We start from the raw sequence: 22,817 nt of genomic DNA on the forward strand, positions 1-22,817 counted from the left end.
GCTAGAAATACTTACACGCACGCTGTCAGGAGCGGACCTGAGCCCTGTGAAACAAATTTCCCCGTCTGCTTCTGCCAACTCAGCAGCGCTCGACTTGCATACCGATCAGAGAATAGCAAATCATCATGTCCTCGTCAACATATGACTCGATGGGGTGTCTTGTCTCATCAAACGACTGACACATGGTCAAATCCGTCCCAACTTGTCATCCATTTGACGCAACGGGTGTGAGACTGCGTTGTGTCTTTATCCAAAGTTCTTACAATGTGCATTACATTCACCCATTCACACGCCAATGGTGGAGTCAACCATGCAAGGTAACAACCTCATCAGCAGCAGCTCAATGTCTTGCTCAAGGTACGATACAAAGCCAGGAAGAGCCGGAGATCGAACCGGCACAATTCCAGTTCGTAAACGTCCACTCTACCTCCTGAGCCACAGCTGTGATCGCATTTACGCTCAAAGAATCAGACAGCTAAGAACGTTCCCTGGGCAGGCCACATAAAGATAGCTCATATCATTGTCAGTAAGTACTGTACATCATCTACAAAAACCTGTTTCTATCACAGCTGCTGCCTCATTGCATTATACTTTCTCTATGTTACAAGAGTGCACCATCCTGCTCCACCGGTTCAAAGGGGACTGGTTTAGAGGTCGGTAAGAAGGATTTAATTACAAAATGGGCTCATGGCACAGAAACAATAGGAGTCTTGCGTCATAAAGAATAATGACGCTTAAGCCCAATCGAATGCAACTATATAAATCAACCAGCATCCTGCAGAAATGTTATAAGAACGCTCAGTATCTTTAGATGACATGATATTGTTCTGAGAGAAAACTGTGACAACTGATACTATTTACATAATTCTATTGTCATAGACATAACATACACTAGCTGCTAGTGTATGTTATGTCTATGACAATAGAATTATGTAAATAATATAGTAATTGGTGGCTTAACATACACTAGCTGCTGCTAGTGACTAGCAGCAGCTAGTGTATGTTAAGCCACCAATTACTATCCGAGCTGATAGTAGCAATTTGAGTATTTCAAATAATTGTGACCATTAAACAATGGCGGACAACTTAACAGAAATGTGCTACTGTACATAACAATTAGCTAATTTGATGACAAGTGCATACTCAACTCAAACAAAGTAAGAGCTTGATACGCAGCAGCTCAAACACACCTTTATCGACTCACTGACTTCATCCCCTTCCATCAAATGTGTGTCTGTCTCGCTCTCACTTTCTCTGTGTCTCGTTGCCAGAGGAGTAGTGTGTCTCCAGGCTATTGATGCTAACAATGAGAGTCCTTCCTCTTTCCACCTCCAGGAAAGAACAGAAAGCCCCTAGACAGGCTATCTAAAACATGGATCACAGCACAATCGTACCAACGTCACGGTTCCAAATACATGACTCAGCAAGTCAGTAGTCAATGTACGCCAAGTCGTGTAGTTTTGTCTCTCTCTCGCCAACTACTTTTCTCATATCCACGCCTCCAATGCCTAGGTTTATGCACACAGAATCTGCAGTGACACACCGTTTGATAGTATCAATTTCTTATTCAGCTGGAGTCTCTCCAACCACATCCCCTCTGTCATCTATAGGTGAATATTAATCACCATATTTTCAGAACATGTATAGTTTTTCTGATTATTTCTATGATCCTCATAACTATGAATGGAAGCAGATAGCAGCCTGGAGCTTGGCTTTAGGCATTTTGTGGCAGTGAGTGACTAGCATTGGAGAGACTGAACGCTCAGATTTTTGGTCTGCTGACAATTGGGAAAACGTCTGCTGAAATCACGCAGAGCTGAACAAACCTGAGTTAGAGGCAGGGAAAAGGGCAAGTTGTAGCAAAGTAAACCAAGGCCAGCTACAGTAATCTGTTCAATGCACCAGATTAAGAAAATAGCTGAGGTGTGTGTCTATGTTTATGCACACACACTGTTTGATATTATATATATATATATATATGTTTTTTTTTTACTGCTTTTAAAGCTGCAATCTGTAACTTTCATGTCCTGACCAGGATTAGAACCTGGGTCCCTCGCGTAAGCACCACTATTTCTGCTGTTGTCAATGTCAAGCAGTGGTGGTCCTACGCAACCACAGGATCTAATGATTCAATATAAGAGCAGGGAGGCCATGTCCAACCGTCACAGTTGTGTTAATTTAACAACACAGAGAATTCATTAGCCGTGTAGTAGCGTAAAATGGCACAAAACATGAACACTGCTTTAAAATTTCACTAAATTTCCAAATTTTTAATGTCACTTTTTCACATACTTAACTTCACCAAGGTCCATGGTTCACAATTGGATTGGGTTCATACTCTACTTGTCCATTCAAGTAGACACGGTAATAAATCATCACCCTCTGCTTCATTAAGTTCAAGGCATACAGTACATAATTATGGAGTCCTCTTTAATCTCTGAAGACACGAGTTCATGGTTATGAACTAAACACATCTTCTTGAGCAAACACCTAATAAATGACACCAGAAGAGCCATCTTCAAGATTCATTACCTGCCCGGGGAAAGGGCAGAATGCGGGGGAAGGGAGAGAGGTGGTGCTGTCAGAGGCATGAGCCATAAATAACGGTGTGAACTCACATTGACTTGAGCACCTCGTCGCCTAATCAACTGTCAGTCACCCTCAGGTGAAAAAGCGTGCCTCCGAGGACAACAGACAATTACCATGAATAAAACAACACTAACTTCAGCACCGTCTGGATACTCACTCAACGTGCCGTTCTCCCTTGCCGCTGTTAATGCTCCTTCCGTCTGACATAACCATCTTATGGTTTGACATTTTTGCTGTCAACAGACAGCTTAATCTCAAAGACATGCATGAGAATTTCCTGGGTATATTGTGCATGATATCTCCACTGTGTTGCCGAGACACTGATGGTACTGTCACTGAAATATGCAGTCAGAAAGAGTGAGGTCTTCATTGCAGTGAATACTAGAAATATACTCTAATACTATCTCCGGCTCAGTTGCCTACCCAGGGCTGTCTAAGTCGTGGGTTGGAGATAATAATAACCACCTAAAGCCTTATTTTAGTCATATACAATGGTGTTGTGCAAAAGTAGCGAAAATAGCGGACCTACAAGCTTGAGCCTGTGATGACATGATTGATTGATTTTTTGATTGAATACTTTATTAGACAGAAATGTAAACAGCACTAAGTAAAGTCAGACATTTGGGCTAAAAGGATAACACAAAAATGTCCTGGGGACTTGTTCCCATTGTGGTCCTACATGCCCAAATTAAGGTTGCCAGATTGAAAGTGGTTAAGGATTATGAGAAACGCCTTGGAAAGACAGATAGAAGTGATTCATGATCCTATTGGAGTGCATGGCATCCCTGGACTTCCGTAAAAAAAAAAGTAAAAAAAACTCTCTCTTTTACATTACCTGAGGACTCCACCGCCTAATGGGGTGTTAATCAGGTGATGAAACGCCACTGCCATGAAAGCAGGGCACACAGTCAAAACCAAACCCAGCCACTCCCACCACGCAGCAGGCTTGGATAAGTTCCTAATTGAAATGAGAGAGACTGGCTTTTCCGACACACACCAACAGACTCCCTAGGGGGTGGATTGTTGACTCACTCCGCGGAGGTCACAGGAAAGCCTTCCAATAATCCACATGGATTAGATGAACATAAAGATGAGGCTGTATAGTAACTCATTAACACGATATCCATGCAGGTCTAGATCAAATCAACCTGGAAGCTATGAATGCATGAGCATGGATCACCAGAGACTCTTTCATGCTCTCATTCAAGATGAGCATCTGCCCAGGGGTTTTGTTTGGATATATATTTTTTGGATGACAGATGATAGAGTTATCATCATGAATGATAAGAGTTATCATCATGAATGAGGGAATCGCTCTTCAAGAGGACAGAGAGTAGACAACCTGTTCTGGGAGTGGGAGTGAACTACTACTTCCTGTTTGCCAGTACAGTACCTTCTGTATACATAATACAAGTGCAATAATTAATCTCTCTCTCTCTCTCACACACACACACTATCCAGCAGAAACCTCCATATTTCATGTTTTTTGTAAAAAATTAATGCCCTATTTTATACTTTCTCATATGACAGTGTCACACAAAGGTAGTAAAAATCGCAATGCAATGTGACGTGAGCTTGTAGATTGCCAATTTTTTTATGACTATTTTCGTCTACAATGACATACATAAAAAGAAACAGGGACATGTTCAAAGTGGTTGTGTGGGTTTTATAAATATTTAACTATTATAAGAGTTTGTGACTAGAACTACAGGATCCATAGGAACACAGGTTCTTTTTCCACATTTCTTGAAAAGGAAATGTTTTGGAAAAACAAGGTTTCTGCCCGACAGTGACAACATACACACGTATACACAGATCGTCAACTGTGTCTGCTGAAAACACTGTTTAACAGCCAAGGCAGCAACTCTGTTCAGCCCTGTTCTTACTGAAGGCTGAAAGAGCTGTAGTGTGACTGCGGGAGTGATGACTGCACACTAGTGATGACTGATGATGTGGCCGGGTCAGCGCAGATGTCAGCACCCGCCAGCATTCAACCACATAATACAGATGTGAAATATCATATATAATAGATCTGTATGCGCATGAACCCACATCACAAGAGATAAATATGGGAATTGTATGGTACTTTTAAAAAATCTGTTTTTCCCTCTACCCAGACTCACCCATGATTGCTCAGAAAGTTGTTGTTTTTCAACCCACAGGGTCCATGCATTAACAGGCGACCCGTCCATCCAACATTACTACCTTGCACACCAAACTAAACAATTGCATCCTCTCCAACTGCTCATGCTCAATGAGGCCCCAGGGGACTGCCGTGTGTCTACAACGCTGCTCATTAGGACCTGTCTGGCATCCCGAATTGCTTGACCCTATCTAATCAATTTGGCTTTCACTTAAAACTGGTTGGCTCTGAGCATGATGAATGAACCAGCTCAAGACAGCAAGTCCTATCCATGCAACTGTAATGTTGAATGTGGTGCACCTCTCACCAGGCCTTGTAAGTATGGAGCCCAACATTGTCTTCGACTCAATCTTTGTCTTCGCCTCAAATTCATTAGGCCCTAATGGATTTGTTCTGGTGATTAATTTGGTGTTTAATCATTTTCGGCTGGAAATCCAAAGTTGTTAATGTAGTTAAAACATTCACTACTTACTTACAGTAGTCAGTTTGTGACATTTGGCTTTGTTCGTGAATAGTCAGGGATCGATTTGAAAACTTAAGCCATATTATATACTTCTTTGTACGACAAAAGTGTGAAAACAACAGATCCACAAGCTCACAACGCGTCGCATTGCTATGTATTCTGAGATAGTAGATCTGCCATTTTTGAATTTAATTTAATGTATATTTGATTTAAAAACCTTTTGACAAACTTGACCAAAATATGTATGCCAGGTCAGTGTGATTACAATACATTTGTAATAAAAAAATAAAAAAACGTTTATTTTTAACTAAAAAATATCACTTGTTCGTGTACGTTTAAAGTTTAAATTGTGATATTATAAAGAACATAAATATCAGACAGTGTTTTCCCTTTGGGAAACAATGTCTGGTATTTAATTAGGGATACAACATATCCCCAACAGCAATAATACTGATTGACCAGAAGGAGGTTATCAAAAGCAGAAGCATGGTCCCCCCCCCCCCACCCCCACCACCACCCCAGCAAATCAAACCCTGCTTATATCATTGATTACATTAACTTTGGCATCACTTCTCAGCCCCTGTTGAAGCATGAAAATAATGCACTCAAGTGCAGCATTTCTATTTACAGTTATCTTCATAATGCCAATTTGCTTGTTGAAGGCATGGCAAAATAGTAGGTACAGTAAGAGGCAAGTACAACAAAATGTTTAATTCTTTGTCTGGGTGGTTAGATACCAAATGTGGGTAAATGAGGGCATTGTGGGTAGAGTAGGCTGATGGCACTGTGCTCCGTGTTATACTGGTGATTATCCTAATTCTAAATAACAGTGTGGGAGGGGATCATTTTACACTGTAAAGTCCATAGTGCATTTTTATACTATCAGTGTTAAATAAATGCTGTAGTAGCCCCTGCTGACTAGCAGGAAATGCAAGCACTGCTAAAAACAACAGCTGTCGTAAGAGGAAAAGTAGAATACACATGGATGATTCACCAGAATTCTTTCTTCTGGGAGATTCTGTTACAATTAGATTTTCTGTCAAAAGTGTACACAGTAGAGTTCTCTGCCATGTGTATTAGGCCCAGCAGCCTTTGAAATGTGGCTGAGGATATGAGTCACAGAAATACATCTCACATACAGTATGATGCAATCTAGGACACACATGCATGCGCACAGACAAGGACACATTTGGTACACACACCACCACCACAGTGCCAGTTAAAAGTACCAAAATACACAAGAAGATGCATGATTAGTGTTCATCAAATCAGGATGAAGTTTCCTGTCAAATCTGTTAACAACTGAGACCGTTCCTGTCAGATCACGTTACAATTGAATTAAAACAAAGCATAAGGCTCAGGTGCAGTTTAAACTCTCACACTATTTACTGCCTGACAAAATAGCTCATATTCCAACCTACAGCAGATGTGCAACATTGACATTGCTCAACCAAAGGAGCTGTCCAAACATACATAAATAGTGCTTACATTATTACAAAACAATGCCCTAAGGAAAGACAAAAAACAAACTTCTTCTTGGAATGATCTACAGAATTAATATTAAATACACAACCAAACAGCAAGCCATGTCACCTCATCCAATCTGGGAACCCATCGGCAAAAACTAAAAAGATTACACCTCATCTAGCGTTATTCTGTGTGGATTGCCAGTGCTGCTTATGGAGCTGTCCAGATACATACGGTGCTGAAACACAGAAAGAAATGAGCCAACCAAATTCATGTCTGTATAGAGGCTTATTCTTTCTCATGACTTTTACTAAAACACTCTTCCACCACTATCTGTTCAAATCATGGTCTGATTAAGAATTATGAACAGGACTTCTCTCTTAGTCTATGAAATTAACTCAAGGACCCCAACGGAAACAAGTCCGCAAGGACTTTTTTGGCCGGACCTTTTAGACAAAAGCATTATAAATGTAACTGTGTTGTTTTACATTCTTTTGCCTAATAAAAATTTCAATCAATCAATCAATCAAACCAGTGGTATTTAGATCTGGTCCAGCTAACATGTGGAAGTGTGAGGGAGAGATCATCTTTCAATCTCAGCAAAGACCCTGAAATATTCATGACTGTTTTTACTTGGAGATTAACAAACCAACGATCACAATCATCTTCAACAGTTGCCAGGCCAACTCTTGCCACTGCATGAATACAGGTGTAGGCTTATTAATGTATGTCCTTTGTCAAAGGGAATTTCATTCATGTCAGTTTGACTCTTTGTAGTCAAGTCAAGGACAACCTTGAGAAAGGATGGAATGAACCATACAATGCAACAATAATGAAAGCCTCAAACACAGTTATTCAATTAACAACATGCACTAAGTGTAACCATCATGGTCATCATTTATCCATGTAGTTTACATGGATGAGCCACATTGATTCCAACTCAGGCAAATTAGACCTACTAACATTTCAAAAAGTCATCACCTTTTTACACAGGTCATGTCAAGCAACCTCATTACTTTAATCCACTGCAGACTTTGCCTGTTTTTCAATATTCATAATAATAATATTTACACAGGAGATATAAGGGTATAGTCAAAAGAAGTACCTAAGTAATTTACTACTCAGCTAAAATCATAGCTACTATACCGAGAAATATTTACTAGAAACAAGCCATTTTGAGTATAAAGTTTGCCTTCTGTGCTACATTGCAAAAACAAGAGCCAAAGTTTTAGCTACCCAAATGAATACACAGTACCCTACTGTGTATTCATTTGATTCAACAGGTCAGACACCCAAATGACGAATAAGTCTTGGTGTCTGAGTAGGCTACTACAGCATAGAGCCCCAGCTGATGCAGTTACAATACAAACAATATAATATAACCAAAGTTAGAATTGGTAGAGTAGAACGATTGGTAACCCATATGTTCCCTAGGAGTGTTAACAACAACAACAAGGCCAATTACTTATAGATAACAAAGCCCGGGATCGTACGTATATGAATAGCGCTACCATCCGCACTGTACCAATGAGGAAAGTGTGTATTTGTATATAGGCTAGTGTATAAATCTGATACAGGCTGAATCTGATTAACCAACAGCCCCTTCATTGTGTCAACCCATCGCCACGTCGGTGGCATAATGTGAACACTCAACAGCAACTGCAGCACTTCAGCTTGTAGAACACACTTCTCACAAATAATCAAATAAAAATCACGATGCAATAATATAATAATAATCCCCACCAGGAGCTTGAAACAACATTGTCAGTAGTAGCACCGAATCCGTTGATTTAACACTAACGTGATTCACTTGCTGTGACAGAGACATTTCTCGACTATCTCCGCGCCGTCGTTCATTCACTGCAGCACTCGGAACAGTCTATAACGCCCAATGCATGCGCCTTTCTCTACACTAGCTTCTATAACTTCATGCGTTTTGTGTGGAACAAATAACAGAATAACTATCCCTATTATCCATGTGTTCCCCCTGGTGGGAATGATTAGTTTAAAATGCACATCGCTCACCTTAACAATGGTTCCTTCTGTCTGTCTAGCGTCGGATGAAGACAGAGGATGCTGTGTTTGCTTTGCTTGCCACCAAGAAACGAGAAGCTCCCACCTACTCGGGGGCCGTGTCTGTCTGTTGGCTAAATTATAAACACCTGCGTTAAAAGACGAACAAGAGGATGTTCGATGCAATATAGTAGGCTATATTATATCGTGCTTTGCATATATTTGTATGACCATCAATTAAAAAGATGTTAATCAATTCAATTACCTCAAGAAATAGCCTAATCTAATGATTTGATGTGATGCGAGTTTTATGGCGAAATCGTTGTTGTTTTCATCTGACCAACCTCTAGTTGTGTCAATACGACATCGACAAGTTGCTAACGGTTGAATTGAGTTTCGTATGGGCCTGCGTTGCTGAATCTAAAACAAAATATTGATAGTACTACATAAATATTCTGACTGCGCTCGAATTGAAAAGTAAAAGCACTGAGTGGTCAGCACCACCTGCTGGACATTAGGCATAATCGCAGTAGGTAGGTGTGAAACGCTATTATATGAAGATTAGGTTATTTCCTATAATAATAGAATAGAAAATAATACATGGTCAGCTGATCAGTTAATAATTACACGCCATTAATGCATAGTCAGCAATTATCATATACTAACACTTTATTCTCAACATATTGTGCTTTTGCGAACCACAGGACCAGTGGCGCAATGGATAACGCGTCTGCCTACGGAGCAGAAGATTCCAGGTTCGAGTCCTGGCTGGTTCGACTTTTCTTTTTTTTTTGCGAATTGAGTACGTGAGGTGAAGAGTCGGACCTCTATCAAGCCGAATGGCTTCTTTGGGCTTTTCATCCTTTTTAGTTGACCTTGTATTTTGAACTGTAGGCTACTTCCATGTGCCTTTTATCTCTGAAAACCTCTAAATAAAGTATTCAATCAATCAATCAATCACTGTCCAGTGGTAAGTAACAAAAAAAAAGTACATTTACTAACTTAGTAAATGTACCTCAAAATTGTACTTAAGTAGAGTACTTAGTAATACTAAGTACTAATTTCCAATACTTTTACTTCTACTCCACTACATCTCGGATCCAAATATTGTACTTTTACTCCACTACATCTCGGATCCAAATATTGTACTTTTACTCCACTACATTGATTTGAAAACTTTACTAGTTACTTTGTAGATTTTGTTTATGATTGCAAAATATACATTAACCGTCCATGCCCTATATATTTCGTCCATTTGAAAATAGCCAATCATCATGATGAGATGCATTCTGAGCTTGTAGATCTGCTATTTTGAGTACTTTTACTTTTGGTACTTTAAGTATATTTTGATGCAAATACTTTTGTACTTTTACTCAAGTAAATTTGGCATGATAACCTGACTCCGCCAAATGGAAGAAGCTTGCGACACACATCTGCTGGCAGGCCAAAGCACCAATTAACCCAGTCAGATGTTATCACTGGTCTGACTTTGTCCTCGAAATGTGTTTTTAATCTCACTTCTGACAAAGTGGAAGAGAGTCCCCTTAACTTAATGGACATAAGAAAGCCCGACTGCCACTTACACTTAACCCATTAAAACACTACTGCGCATGCTTGTGTCGTCTGAAACGCTAGTGCGCCTGCTCGATTGGCTCCAATCTAAGGAGCCAATCCATGAAGTAGGCCTAGAGGTTTTTCCGGGTGCGTCTTGCGCTTGTGAGCAACTTTCATTGAAATGAATAGGTGGGGGCGGGGCAGTCCGCCCTCTAGATATATTATAACTCTATATGAGACAGATCCATGGCATCATCGACACTAGCCGTAGAATACGACTCTCGTAGATGTATTTTGTGATGCTGACATTTTCAATCTACGAGAGTCGTAGACACTATTGCCCATGGCCAACGGGACTTTCAGCTCCTAGCCTGTCCCGGGCTCTAAACATGTACAAATGCAAAAATAAAGGTGCTTACCCCCAAGCCCCAAATGTTAACTAACTGTCAGGAGTTCTAGTGCAATGTAATAATCCATATTCTTCAATAAATAAGTGTTTTAATGCCGTCTGTCTTCCCCGCCCCTCGTTGACTGCCTGTTTACATTTTTTGTATTTCCGGATGCGCTTCGTCACCACCGCCCATTGTGAATTTCCGACAGAATCGGCCACAGACGGCATTAAAACACTTCTTTATTGAAGAATATGGATTATTACATTGCACTAGAACTCCTGACAGTTAGATAACATTTGATGCTTTGGGGTAAGCACCTTTATATTTGCATTTGTACATGTTTGGAGCCCGGACAGGCTAGGAGCTGAGAGTCCCGTTGGCCATGGGCAATAGTGTCTACGACTCTCGTAGATTGAAAATGTCAGCCTCATAAAATACATCTACGTGAGTCGTATTCTACGGCTACATCGACAGCAATGAAGCCTAATTTATGCTCCGACGCACGACGGTGTCGCGCGTCGAAAACCGCCGATCTACAAGCTCACAACGCGTCGCGGGCGCGACGTGTTGTGAGCTTGTAGGTCAGCTGTTTTCGAGGCGCGACACCGTCTTGCGACGAAGTATGAATCGGGCTTTAACCAAGATGTTCTGGGTTGCGTGGTGCTGAAAGGACAGCTCCTTCGTCACACATCTGCAGGTAAGCAGGTTGCTGTGTCCTGGGCCAGTGGTTTTCAACCCCTTTCATATCAAGGTCCATTATTTATTTTATTCGGCATTTGAGCCACGGACCACCAGATTTAGACTCTCAGACCCAAGACTCAGAATATTTTTGTTATCGTTGGATACGATTGTGTCCACAATTCCATGCTGTATTGATGTTGGTACCATATAGGAGAGATAACAGGCAAACGTTTATCAAAATAACAATTATAATAATTATCTAATTATGTAGACTTCTTGTAAATTAAGTAATGCAGATGTTTAACAATAATTTGAAATTAATTTGACAGTCTCAAGAGTTAAAGGGATCTATAGGGGTCCATTTGGTCCATCATTTAGCTGGGGACCACCTGGAACCCCCTCAAGGACCACTGGTTGAGAAACACTGTCCTGGGCCATCAATTCGTCTGGATTTCTGTCAACGATTGTCTACAGTATAAACGGATGTTACTTTACGATTGTCATCATCCACAATTAGATTTATTGATGCAATTAAAATATTTTAATTTAAGGGGAAATTGACACACTTTAATTAGGCTAAATGTCTTGGTGAGGAACATAGGAACACAATGAAGAAAACAGCTGCAGACAGTAAAAGGATCATGCATGGGGGGCATGTACTGTATGAACTCAATGCATGCTGCTTATTATTGTTATCTTTGTTCTGTAGATGCAGGAATACAGTACAAAAGGAACAATATGGGAAAACCCAGCAAAATGCTCCACATAAATAACTTTGATTTAAATTGTATATACAATATTAGGCCTAATTGGTTTTAAATATTATGATGATCTATCCCCTCTCTAATCGGCTTTCAAACAGGCTTAACATTACAGCGGCCTCAACATTTATCTGATCCAACTGGCTTCTTACAGCAAGCCAATGTATTATTATTATTATTATTATTATTATTATTATTATTATTATTATTATTATTATCATTATCATTATTATAGATGTTGTTGTTGTTTAATATTGATGCCCTCTGTATCTTTACTTCCACAGAGTGATGTTTACCAGGATGTTGAAACTGAGACTTTTAAATGCCGTAGCACCCACATACTTCTTCACAGCTACAGGAGTCACATTCATTTTGCATTTCTTTATGTTCGTCCCGACGATTTTCCCGCATCCAGGAACATCACTGACCGGATCTATGGTACTTCATACAGTCGTTTTCCTTTTCCTGATGCTTAATGCGTTGGGAAACTACGTCATGACTATCAAATATCCCTCTGAAAGTGCAAATGAGAGCGTCATTCCAGTGTGTTCACCGGACTGCCCAGACAGAGTGGACGCCCACTACCTCCTCAATGGTCGTCACTTCTGCAAACTCTGTAAGAAAGTTATTCTCAAGAGGGACCACCACTGCTTTTTCACAGGGAACTGCATTGGCAACAGAAACATGCGTTACTTCATCATGTTTTGCATCTACACGTCATGCACTTGTTTATACTCCTTGGTTCTGGGTGTGGCCTATCTCACTGTGGAATATTCCATCTCCTTTGAGAACCCATTGACCTTCTTAACTCTTCTTCCCCTCTCCACTGGTCACTTCTTTACGGGTAAGTTGTTTAGTGTTTTTATAATTACATTATATACTGTAGATCAGGGATTCCCAGCCTTTTCTGGATCAGGGCCCACTTCAAACCACTTAACATGGCTTAAAGAAGCACTCCACCCATTTTCAACCCCTTAGCTTCATATAATTGGTCCACAGGGCCACAATGGAAACAAGCCCCTAGGGCTTTGTGTGTTATCCTTTTAACAATCATCGTAAACCGTACCTCTGTACGAATTGCAAACTGTTAATAAAGTATTCACTCAACCAATCAATTGGTCCTCAGTCTAATGCTTATTATAATGGCACCATTTCTGTCTACTCACTCTGTGTCTCACAGTTCAGAAACCTGCCTACCAGTGACATCATCGATGCGGGGATTCCAAGCTAATAGAAACTACAGCCTTTCTCTTCCTGGAAAGTTAGCATGCTGAAATAGAAGACATATTGTTCTGCAATAATAAAAAAATGATACAAATATTTTTGCAGGTCCGGTAGGCAGGTTTCTGAACTGTCCACAGCCCTCCTCTGAGACATAGAGTGAGTAGACAGAAATGGTACCATCTTACAATGAGCATTAGTGAGGACTAATTATATGAAGATAAGGTTGAAAAGTGCTCCTTTAAGTGGTCAATTAAACTAACATAGTATATTTCAAGTTCTTATTTATCAGTATCACAATGACAATTTTTCAAGGTTTAAAAGAAACACCACAACATTTTTGTTGTTACATTTTGTTAATATGTTAATGTTAATGTCATTAATAGCTTAGTGTTTTGCCATTTATTTGGGCGCCCACCTGCAATATCCTCACAGCCCACCAGTGGGCCCCCAGCCCACAGGTTTGGAATCGCTGGATAGATCAAAGTTGATGAAAGGAAATCTGTCTCACATTGACCCTCTAAAGTGTCACATGACCACCTTATCATAATGCTCTCTCTCCATTCTCTCCCCACCAGGAGTTGTCTCAGGCATGCAGTTGTTCGTGGTGCTGATGCTGTATGTGTGGCTGGGCATTGGCCTGGTGTGTGCAGGGTTCTGTTGCCAGCAGATGCTGCTAGTGGGCCGGGGGCAAACCTGGTGTCAGCTGCAGCGGGGTCAACTAGTTGAAAGCCGCAGTCCTTGGAGAGCCAACCTTAAGGATGTGTTCGGTAACCGCTGGATCTTGGGGCTTATCGTACCTGTACAGACAGTGGAGGCCTGCTCTAAGGACACGACTGCACACAAATTGGACTGAGCGATGACCAAAATGTGAACCATTTTCAGTTGTTCTTATCTTGAGGTTATAAGAAATTCTTTGTTGGACCCACGTTGCGAATGATTTGGTATAGAACCAGCAATTGTATGTTTAATAATTGCTACAGCAGTGTATGAACTCATTAGAACACATTCCTTTGAAGGACAGTAGCCATATAAAGTAAAGTGATTTGTCTTTTTCTGTTAAAAGTACATAAAATATGTTTTGGTACCTTTAAAAGGGATTTGTGGATCCATTTTTAGATCCTTTCGACATATATCAGGTTTTCTTTTTCATTATGTCAACATTTAATGACCACGCTATCACAAGTTTACATTTGTTTGTGATATTTGCAGTTGCTAGTAGTTTTAGCAGCAGTGCAGTGTTCCATGCAGTGGTCTGAGAACATAGGTTTTAATATTTTGGGTTTCTAGATAAATAGGATGCTACAATATCAGACATTCAGGAAAATAGTGGTAGTTTTCACAACAATATTTGAATCAGACATCAAGGGGCTAGCATACAAAAAAGAAATTGTGTCAACACAGCACAAAACTGCCAACCTTGACAACTATTGATAGGTGACCAGTTTTAGTGACAATACGCCTTTTGTATTCTGATCCAGTGTATTTTCTAGTTTAATGAAAGTCAGGCAAATAAGTTGATGTGTCAGTCGCTGCTTTACAGAAATAGATGAGGATACTGTGTGTGTGTGTGTATATGTAAATGATATACAGTATATATATATATATATATATATATATATATATATATATATATATATACACAGTGTATACGTACTGTATATACACATTACATACTGCATTTACATTATATTGATGATCTAGGGTATTAACCATGATGTGCCATAAGAGCATGTTTAAAACCTAATGTGGAAAATAACCTTTTTCAACTAAGAAAACTGTTTAAAGTCAAACAAATTAGTACCTTCGTACAATGATAAATTAGATTTTACATGCTTAATAGGTTGACCCCAAAGAAAAATAATACACTACCCTTCATCGGACCCAACAGAAACAGCAAGGACTCACATCTTACTCACACACCCTCTGAAGAGATATTTTTTTATGGGGGCTATTATATTCCACAAATTTAGTTTGTACTAGAACTCTGCTTTGTAGAAGTATTTAATCTATTCCTGTTATACCAATAAACATATTCAAAGACATCAAGCAATTACTCTGTTCTGTTGTATAATCATGTCTACACTGAGCTACTGTAGCAAAATGTGGAACAAATGTGGAATGAATCAAATAATCTTACAACCAAATTTAGTTGGATATCAATTTAATGACTTCCTTGAGATGAGAAAACAATACAAAACAAAACAGAGAATCAATCAAAACCAATGAGCAACATTTCTGTCATCTTGTTGAACTCCGTTGTCCTTTACTGATTTGAACACTTATCCAGTCTTCGAGAGCCCAACACGATATACAGTACAACACATAGCAACTGCTAGACTAGGCTGTCCTTGAAAATGTATCGAACATGGTTAGGAGAATCAACCTTCATTTTGAATTGAAGTGCTGCCCCGAACAATATCAATTATCGTTTCTACAATATACAGTAGGTTTACCAATGCTAGATGCATTAAGAGACCACCACTATTTCATATGTTGCACAGGAAAATAATAATCTTTGAAGGTTTTAATGAAATGTCTTTCAAGTTAAGCTCTCAAAGTAATAAAACACTAACCTTGGCTTGGTTCTAAACCAAGCATCCACATGGACATATTCAAAATGCACAGGCAACTTGACAATCGTTAAAACCAAGAACATTTTAACATGACATACTAAAAACAGAGATGCAAGCTCTAAAATTGCGCTACAATTTGTAACTGCAATCATATTCCTGCTAGAGTGCAACACAAATTCTCTAAACAATTATTTTTGAATTTGTCCGTCATAAACATTTTCAATAAATACAATTTCATAAAAACATAAGAAAGAACATGCTAGCATTGATCTCATGTAAATCAAATACATTAGTTACAGCATTGTTGTTGCTACAATAAAATATTTCGTCATTTCAAGGCTTTAAGTTACCTCTATTAAAAAGGAGCTAGCTGAAAATTCATAGTTAATAATGTGGATCTTAACAAAACATGAGCAAATTAGCTTATGGAAAATAAATCAAATTAACATACAAAAGCAAAAACATTAAATATCAATGTAATGGGTAGCCCTCTGAATCAATTAGCTATAAAATTGTAGTTTATTCTTCTATGATGAGACACCAGTGAAGTATAGGCACAGATGAAAACATGCAGCCGTTTGAGAATATGGTATACAGTAGCATCTTATCTAAAATAGCTTTTTCTTTTTTAAACAGTAGAAGTAAAAATAGGTTTCCCTACTGAACCTCAATGGTTCTTAATAGAGCATAAATATAGGCCACGTGTGTCCATTACACTGAGCTTTCTGTTTAATCCTAAAAAATAACACAGGCTTTTAGAGTTAGTTACTCTACAGTAGTCAAATTGAAGCCAGCGTACACAAGGAAAAACTGCTACTTGTTCATATGTGGGCTGTAAGGCATGCATTAACTGATAAGTTCAGAAGCCAATAGCCCTATCACAACTGATATTAGATTTTGAAACAGCAGAGGCAAGAAAATGTCATTATAGGCAAGGGTTTTAAATGAAAGCGTGCTTCTAAAACTCACACTGATCTAACTAACAGTGGATGTGCTTCTGCTTCATGTATATTTAAGTTTGTAGTTGTGCCAGTGTGTTAAATGAGATCGCTCTGAGGCGTTGTTCCTCCTCCGTTACTGTGACGTGGCCTTTTCTTGCAGTGCAAATTGGAGCTTCGTCCAAAGCTGGGGATCTCCGCTGCTCAGGGCCTCCGTCAGCAGACCGGTCTGCTCTCGGAGCTGACGTAGCTGGCTTTGAGTGCGCCGGTTCTCTTTAATCAGCTGTTTTGTACGCAGGGTGATCCCCAGCAGACCAGATGTTTTGAGAATATTGTAGGTGTTGCTGAAACGTTCTCGTTTGTTGCTTCCCACTGTGAAGACGTCCTGGTGCTCGTCATCTTGCCACCTGCTGGTTACTAGCCCCGATTTAAAGTCACGTGAGACAGGCTGAGACAGACACAGCTCCTGGCAGGTAGCTGTCTGTGCTTGATTGATTGCCGCTTCAACGTTGGAGATGTTTTTGACTGGCTTCTGCGGTCCTGGCCGGTGGCTGGGTGAGCTGTGCAGCCTATGGCCATGGTGGTGCCTCCTGTGGCGCTGTTCACACCCTGGTCTTGAACCTCCTCTCACTGCAAAGGCTCCATGCCGTTTAGATGATGGACTTTCCCCAGGGTGAGGGGCAATTTTGGGATATGACTTGAGGATGGGTAGGCGGGTCTTGGATTCTTTGTGATTTTCCGAGGCAGCCTTTAGGGAGCTACTGCTGGCATTTGGAACCATAGGTTGAAGAAGGACCACCTGGGACTGCGGTATCATTTCCACAGAAGAAGGAAAACCCCACTGCTTTGCTGCTGGAACCACAGGATCCGTCTAGCAAAACAAAATAGGTATTTTGGTCTAGGTCTTTGATATAATACATGGTTTAAAAGAAACACTAAAGCACTATATTCTGATAGTGCTCATTGCTATAGAGTGTTTGTTCAGTAACAGAGGTCTCCCCTTCTCTCCAGCTCTTTAAAAAGCTGAAAATACATTTTTAGGTGAGTTGCCAATTTCAGGCAATACGGAGAAGAGTACCCATTCATCAGCTTCCATTTTATAGTGTTCCAGTTCCAATTTTGTCTGCTCATTTCTGTGTTATCATTTCCAATTTCACTTGTTTAATCTGTATCCTGTGTGAGTTCTCTCTCCTGATTGGATACAGTTGGTATCCCAACCTGAAAATGCATTTTCTGTTTACTAAGGAGCTGGTGAGACAGGGAGACCCCTGTTACTGAACAAACACTCTATAGCAATGAGTACTATCAGAATAGAGCTATTTAACATTTATTTTAACAAAGCAGTATCACTTACCCTACCTTTAACTCAATGGATAAAAAGCTTGTTTTGTATATTATGCTCCATTAGTTGTTAACCACTTTCAACCTGGTGTCCCCATTTTGGGCATGCCGTTACAGGCGATTCTTTTTCAAAATGACTGTAAATACCAGATGTACAAGCCGCAGCTCGTCAACCGGCTATTTTAACCATTTCCGAAATTGTGTGAAACTAAACAGTGCTTAAGGAATTAATTACCACACAAAGTACCCAACCACAGTCATGACAAATGCGATGCAATGATCATTCTAAACCAACCAAATGCTGTTTCACAATGGCAAACGATGGGTATTACCTGAACTTTACATATTTTATCTTTACTACACTGTACCTGCTTTAAGATGAAGTTATTCAGGATGATCATTGGAGACAGTCCAGAGTAAGAGCCTCCCATTGTGGCCACCTGGGGTCTGGGCTGGTCTTGGTTCACCGCAGACAAGGTTCTCCCTGTGTCTTCAGAATCAGTCAGGTCAACTGCACTCATACACTCGGAACCGGCATCTGCGGGAGCAGAAGAAAAGCATGGGTCATGGATCGGAGAACTCCCCCTAACAAATCTAACTTCAATGTAGTGGTTTGAACAGCCAAGAAAACCCTCTGCTGACAAACCTATTCTGATACCATCACAATATGAAAGACCGCTCTAAAAGTCTTTGCATTGGTGTTGCGATGCAGTTTTTTTTATTTCCAAGTACATCGAATTTGGATGTTACCAGACGTATTGCGCAGAGATCTCTGATTATCAGGCAACACAAACAACAAAGCAAATACATTTTGTTTTCTTTAACCTACAGCATCTCTGCCATAACATGAGTACCATGAAAACAGTAGCAGAGATGCAAGCTCTCATGGCCTCTGGGGCTTTTGTAAATGGAATCCATCACCTAGGGAGGATGTGCAACAAGCCAGAAGTGGAACCAGGTCAGCCCTAATACTGGGGTCCGTGACCCCTAGGGGGTCCTCAGAATAACTACAGGGGGGCTGCCAAATCTTTGTGTGATAGGAACGTTTTTTTCAACCACTTGAACTCTAGCATCCCATTTCTGAGAATTTTAGCCAAAAATAGCAAATCTACAAGCCCACAACGGCTCGGGAGCTGTTGTGAGCTTGTAGATCAGCTATTTTCGGCAAAGTGGTTTGGAGTAGAGGGGGAAAAAGAGCAGACCAAGTACAGAGTGAAAGGTCAGGTTTTGTGAGTATTGACAGTGTAAGTGGTTAAATGTCTGAAAATACAAATGAACATGAATCCAACATCCACTGAAAAAGTTTAACCTGCAACACAATTGTATACATTATGTAGTGGGGGTCACTGCTTCATCTCTCTCTCTCAGCTAAGGGGTCCTTGGCCTGAAAAACGTTGAAGACCCCTGGCCTGCTGTACAGTAAATCAAGGTGGCAAAAACCAGGGTCAAAGAGGGGGTGTAGCCTACTAATAAAGGATGACCCAAATCTTTGGTTTTGGCCAGAGTCTTCCTTGGTTGGTGTCCACTTGGGTCATGTTTCTATTTACAGTTAAGACAATGATAAATATCCACAGCACAATCCCTGACACAGTCACCACCCAAGCGTCTCAAAAGTGAATGAATACCCAAGGGGAAATCAAAGTTGAATGTGTGATGTATGTGACTTTAAGTCCTCCATAAAGGGCATGTACTGTGTTGTCTTTTCTATTTGAGTTATCTTGTACATTTGAAATTGTATGAAGGTATTTATTTATAAAGAAATATATAATAATCTGTAATAATTTTCTCTGCATTTTGTCATTAAATATATATGTTTATGCATTTTGTCAGTCACTCAATCAGTCAACGGAGTAACTGAGACAAACCTGAGTAACCAGAATCTCTCTCAGATTCAGGCTTAGATGTTTTCAGGTGTGTTATCATGGAGAACGGTGGTCCCCCGTTGACCTCTGCTTTGGTGAAACTGTTCATTTTGGCCTGTTCCAGGAGAATGGAGAAGGAAAGGTTCATTCACTATTAGCTGACAAACTCAGATTGATAACTCAAACATTATTCTCAATTCTGCGGGTGACACTGATAGATTTTCACATCTTATTGTTTATTAACGCCCTGTTCCAAACCCATTAAAACATCTAGACATTTGGTAAACATACTTCTTCACTGATACAATTCTTGCATGTGATAAATGCATGTAACTGACAAACCTGAGGAGCTAGATTTAATTATCAAGTCCAACCTAGGCTGCAATACCTAATTTACCACAGTCCCTCCATTTCTATTCTACCATTTATTGGCCTCCACGAATCGCAACGATACATTAAACTGCCACATCTCTCGAATTTGGATTGACGTTTTGTCAACTTCACAACGATCGGAACGGGCTGGGTTCCTATTAATCTAGAATAATTCCTGATGATGTCAAGATTATGTAAACTCACTTCCATTTTAAAAAAATGGTATGAAAGTGAAACATATACTTTGACAGAGATGAGAGATCTATCTATAGCTGGTCATACATTGTAGCTGTAGGTGAAAAGGCCTGAGAGACATCAGGGGATGGGGATCAAATTAAAATAACGTTGTAAAAGTTGCAGCAAATCAAGTTACCTATAAATGGGCTAATTGTGTTACTGTTCCTAGTAAACAAAATAAAACATATTTAGGTAAACATAAGGTTTAGTGTGTCTGATTGTTCATCACACGACTTGGCTGATTTTGATGAAGAAAAACGACACAGCATCCAGGTTCAACGTTATAGTTCGCTTCCGATTTCCAACCCAATTCGAAATCGTGTCGGTAAAGCTAATTATTTACTTACATGTGCGGGTTTTCTCAGGTCTATTAATATTTCGTCGTCTTCCAGATCAAACGTCCATCTCCAGAAGCATCCATTAGAAGATGATGACACATTTCATTTCAACGCCTGCCTCTCTCTACTTTACGGCGTGAATGGGTCGCAGGCGTTGCTAGGAGACTGTGTCGTCTTCTTTCATTCGGGCGTTCTGATTGGTTCACGAGCAGGGTTGCCATGTGCGCTTATTCTAAGCGACTTTGGGCTTGTTCTTCTGTAAAGTTGCTTGTATTGGTGGTTGCGTTTTTTTGGGCTTGTTTCTAAAGTGTAGATAATTATTTGGGCTTATTCGGGCTAATTAATATTGAAACCAGTGGTTCTCAAATATTTTCATGTCATGATGCTGGACCCCCAAATGTAATATGTATAATTTGAAGTTGTCCCCTAACCCCCATGAAAATGTTTTGTGATTTGTGTTCCACATTTTAATTAAAGAATAGCAGATCTACAAGCTCACGAGCTTGTAGATCTATATATCTACAAATCTATACAGATTATAGATTCTGTTTACAGTATATATAGCCTATAGGTTTAAATTGTTCATGTGGCCTATAGTCGCTTCTTTTGGGCTTGTTTTCATAGACCAGGATGCTTATTTCTCTCGCTGTGGTAGAGTCCAGAGATCCCATAGCCCGAAGGGGCACTTGTTCTCTGTGATTGGCTTGTTGGTTGTCAGGTAACCTCAGTCCTCAGACGATTGATACACCCACACAAAGCTAAGCTAAATAATACATTTGCTAATACATATTTATAATGAATGAAACAACATGATCGAATGTGTAATCTGCTCTGTCTGTGTACAGCAACAGTGATATTAGTTTAAATGTGCAAAAACTCAGTGGTTGCCTGACAACTGACTAACCAATCACAAGTGACCATCTTTCAGGGAAATGGGATCTAGGCTGCTGGTTGTAGAAGTAGAGTCTGTCACCAAAACCCACACTATCCACAAGTTTCCTAGGGAGTTTACTGGAGGAAAGGGGGTGTGTGTATTTTGTTGTCAGTCATTAAATTAATTTGAGTGATGATCCATGTCACTCAGTCAACAATAATGTGGGAACACAACCTGACACAACCTGTCATAATGGTCTGCCTACTCACCCTACAAGATCTCCCTCCACACAGCTGATTGAAATGATTGATCGATGCTCATTATTGTCAAGTGCTAATTAAGTCACTTTAACAAGCACCATTTAATCCCCATGCAGAAATTCAGGTGTCACAGCAGCAACAGCAGCCAGTAGGAATGAAACACAGGACAGAGTAGTACTAGGCAGGCTTCTGCTGAGAGCAAGTGTCAAGAGCCGAGCATTGAAATTTGAATCAGCTGTGTGAAGGGAGATCTTGCAGGAGTGGGCAGACCTTATTTTTAATTATGGGGCAGACTAATGTGACCCTTTTTGATTTCCGTCACTCAAATAAATTGAATGACTGACAACAGGAAGTGATGCCCATAATTCACCCAAGGCCTCATGGGACTCAAATTGGATTTAGTAAATGCTTCGAAAATAGCAGTTCTACAAGTGCACAACACAACCTCCATTATAGATATTTTTTAAAAAGACAACATTTCTACATTTTTGTGGTAAAGTGGTAAACTGATAGCATGCTGGAGATGATCGTACGTTAATTAATATGTATTCATAACGTACAGATAACATGTATAACTAGGCTACTAGACTGCATGGTCAACATTTGGTTTGTTAGATTATAGTTTATCACTATTGTAGGCTATGTATCATACATAGCCTACATACATAATGTATGTCTTGTTGATGGACCAAAATGGAAACAAGCCTCCCGGGGATTTTTGTTATCCTTTTAGCA

General features: G+C 39.9%; 3 protein-coding genes across 6 annotated transcripts in view; 1 reads left to right on the forward strand and 2 right to left on the reverse strand.

Annotated features, from left to right (window-relative positions):
• Positions 1 to 1,320, reverse strand: part of tmem63c (transmembrane protein 63C) — a 41,566-nt gene extending 40,246 nt beyond the window's left edge. For 3 of the 4 annotated variants that reach the window (XR_013932065.1, XR_013932066.1, XM_080413331.1), the window contains exon 1: positions 1,191 to 1,320. The gene's annotated coding sequence lies outside the window, so the exon portion shown is untranslated. Of the gene's footprint in view, positions 1 to 15; positions 327 to 1,190 lie in introns of those variants that run through there. The other variant, XR_013932067.1, reaches the window with a different exon arrangement.
• Positions 1,321 to 12,351: 11,031 nt separating this feature from the next.
• Positions 12,352 to 14,140, forward strand: zdhhc22 (zDHHC palmitoyltransferase 22; the record flags this gene model as incomplete). The annotated part of the gene is made up of 2 exons (XM_080413371.1): positions 12,352 to 12,907; positions 13,863 to 14,140. 2 exons carry the CDS (start codon positions 12,352 to 12,354, stop codon positions 14,138 to 14,140), a joined length of 834 nt encoding a protein of 277 aa, XP_080269497.1.
• Positions 14,141 to 15,529: 1,389 nt separating this feature from the next.
• Positions 15,530 to 21,065, reverse strand: cipca (CLOCK-interacting pacemaker a). The gene is made up of 4 exons (XM_080413192.1): positions 20,958 to 21,065; positions 20,005 to 20,116; positions 18,508 to 18,677; positions 15,530 to 17,669 (listed from the first exon to the last, which is right to left on the reverse strand). The coding sequence occupies exons 2-4, from the start codon at positions 20,108 to 20,110 to the stop codon at positions 16,935 to 16,937; spliced, it is 1,011 nt and encodes a 336-aa protein (XP_080269318.1). The 5' UTR covers positions 20,111 to 20,116; positions 20,958 to 21,065; the 3' UTR covers positions 15,530 to 16,934.
• Positions 21,066 to 22,817: the final 1,752 nt, after the last annotated feature.

Source organism: Gymnoscopelus braueri (assembly GCF_963280865.1).
Source record: "Gymnoscopelus braueri genome assembly, chromosome: 19".
In the NCBI taxonomy this organism is placed as follows: domain Eukaryota; kingdom Metazoa; phylum Chordata; class Actinopteri; order Myctophiformes; family Myctophidae; genus Gymnoscopelus; species Gymnoscopelus braueri.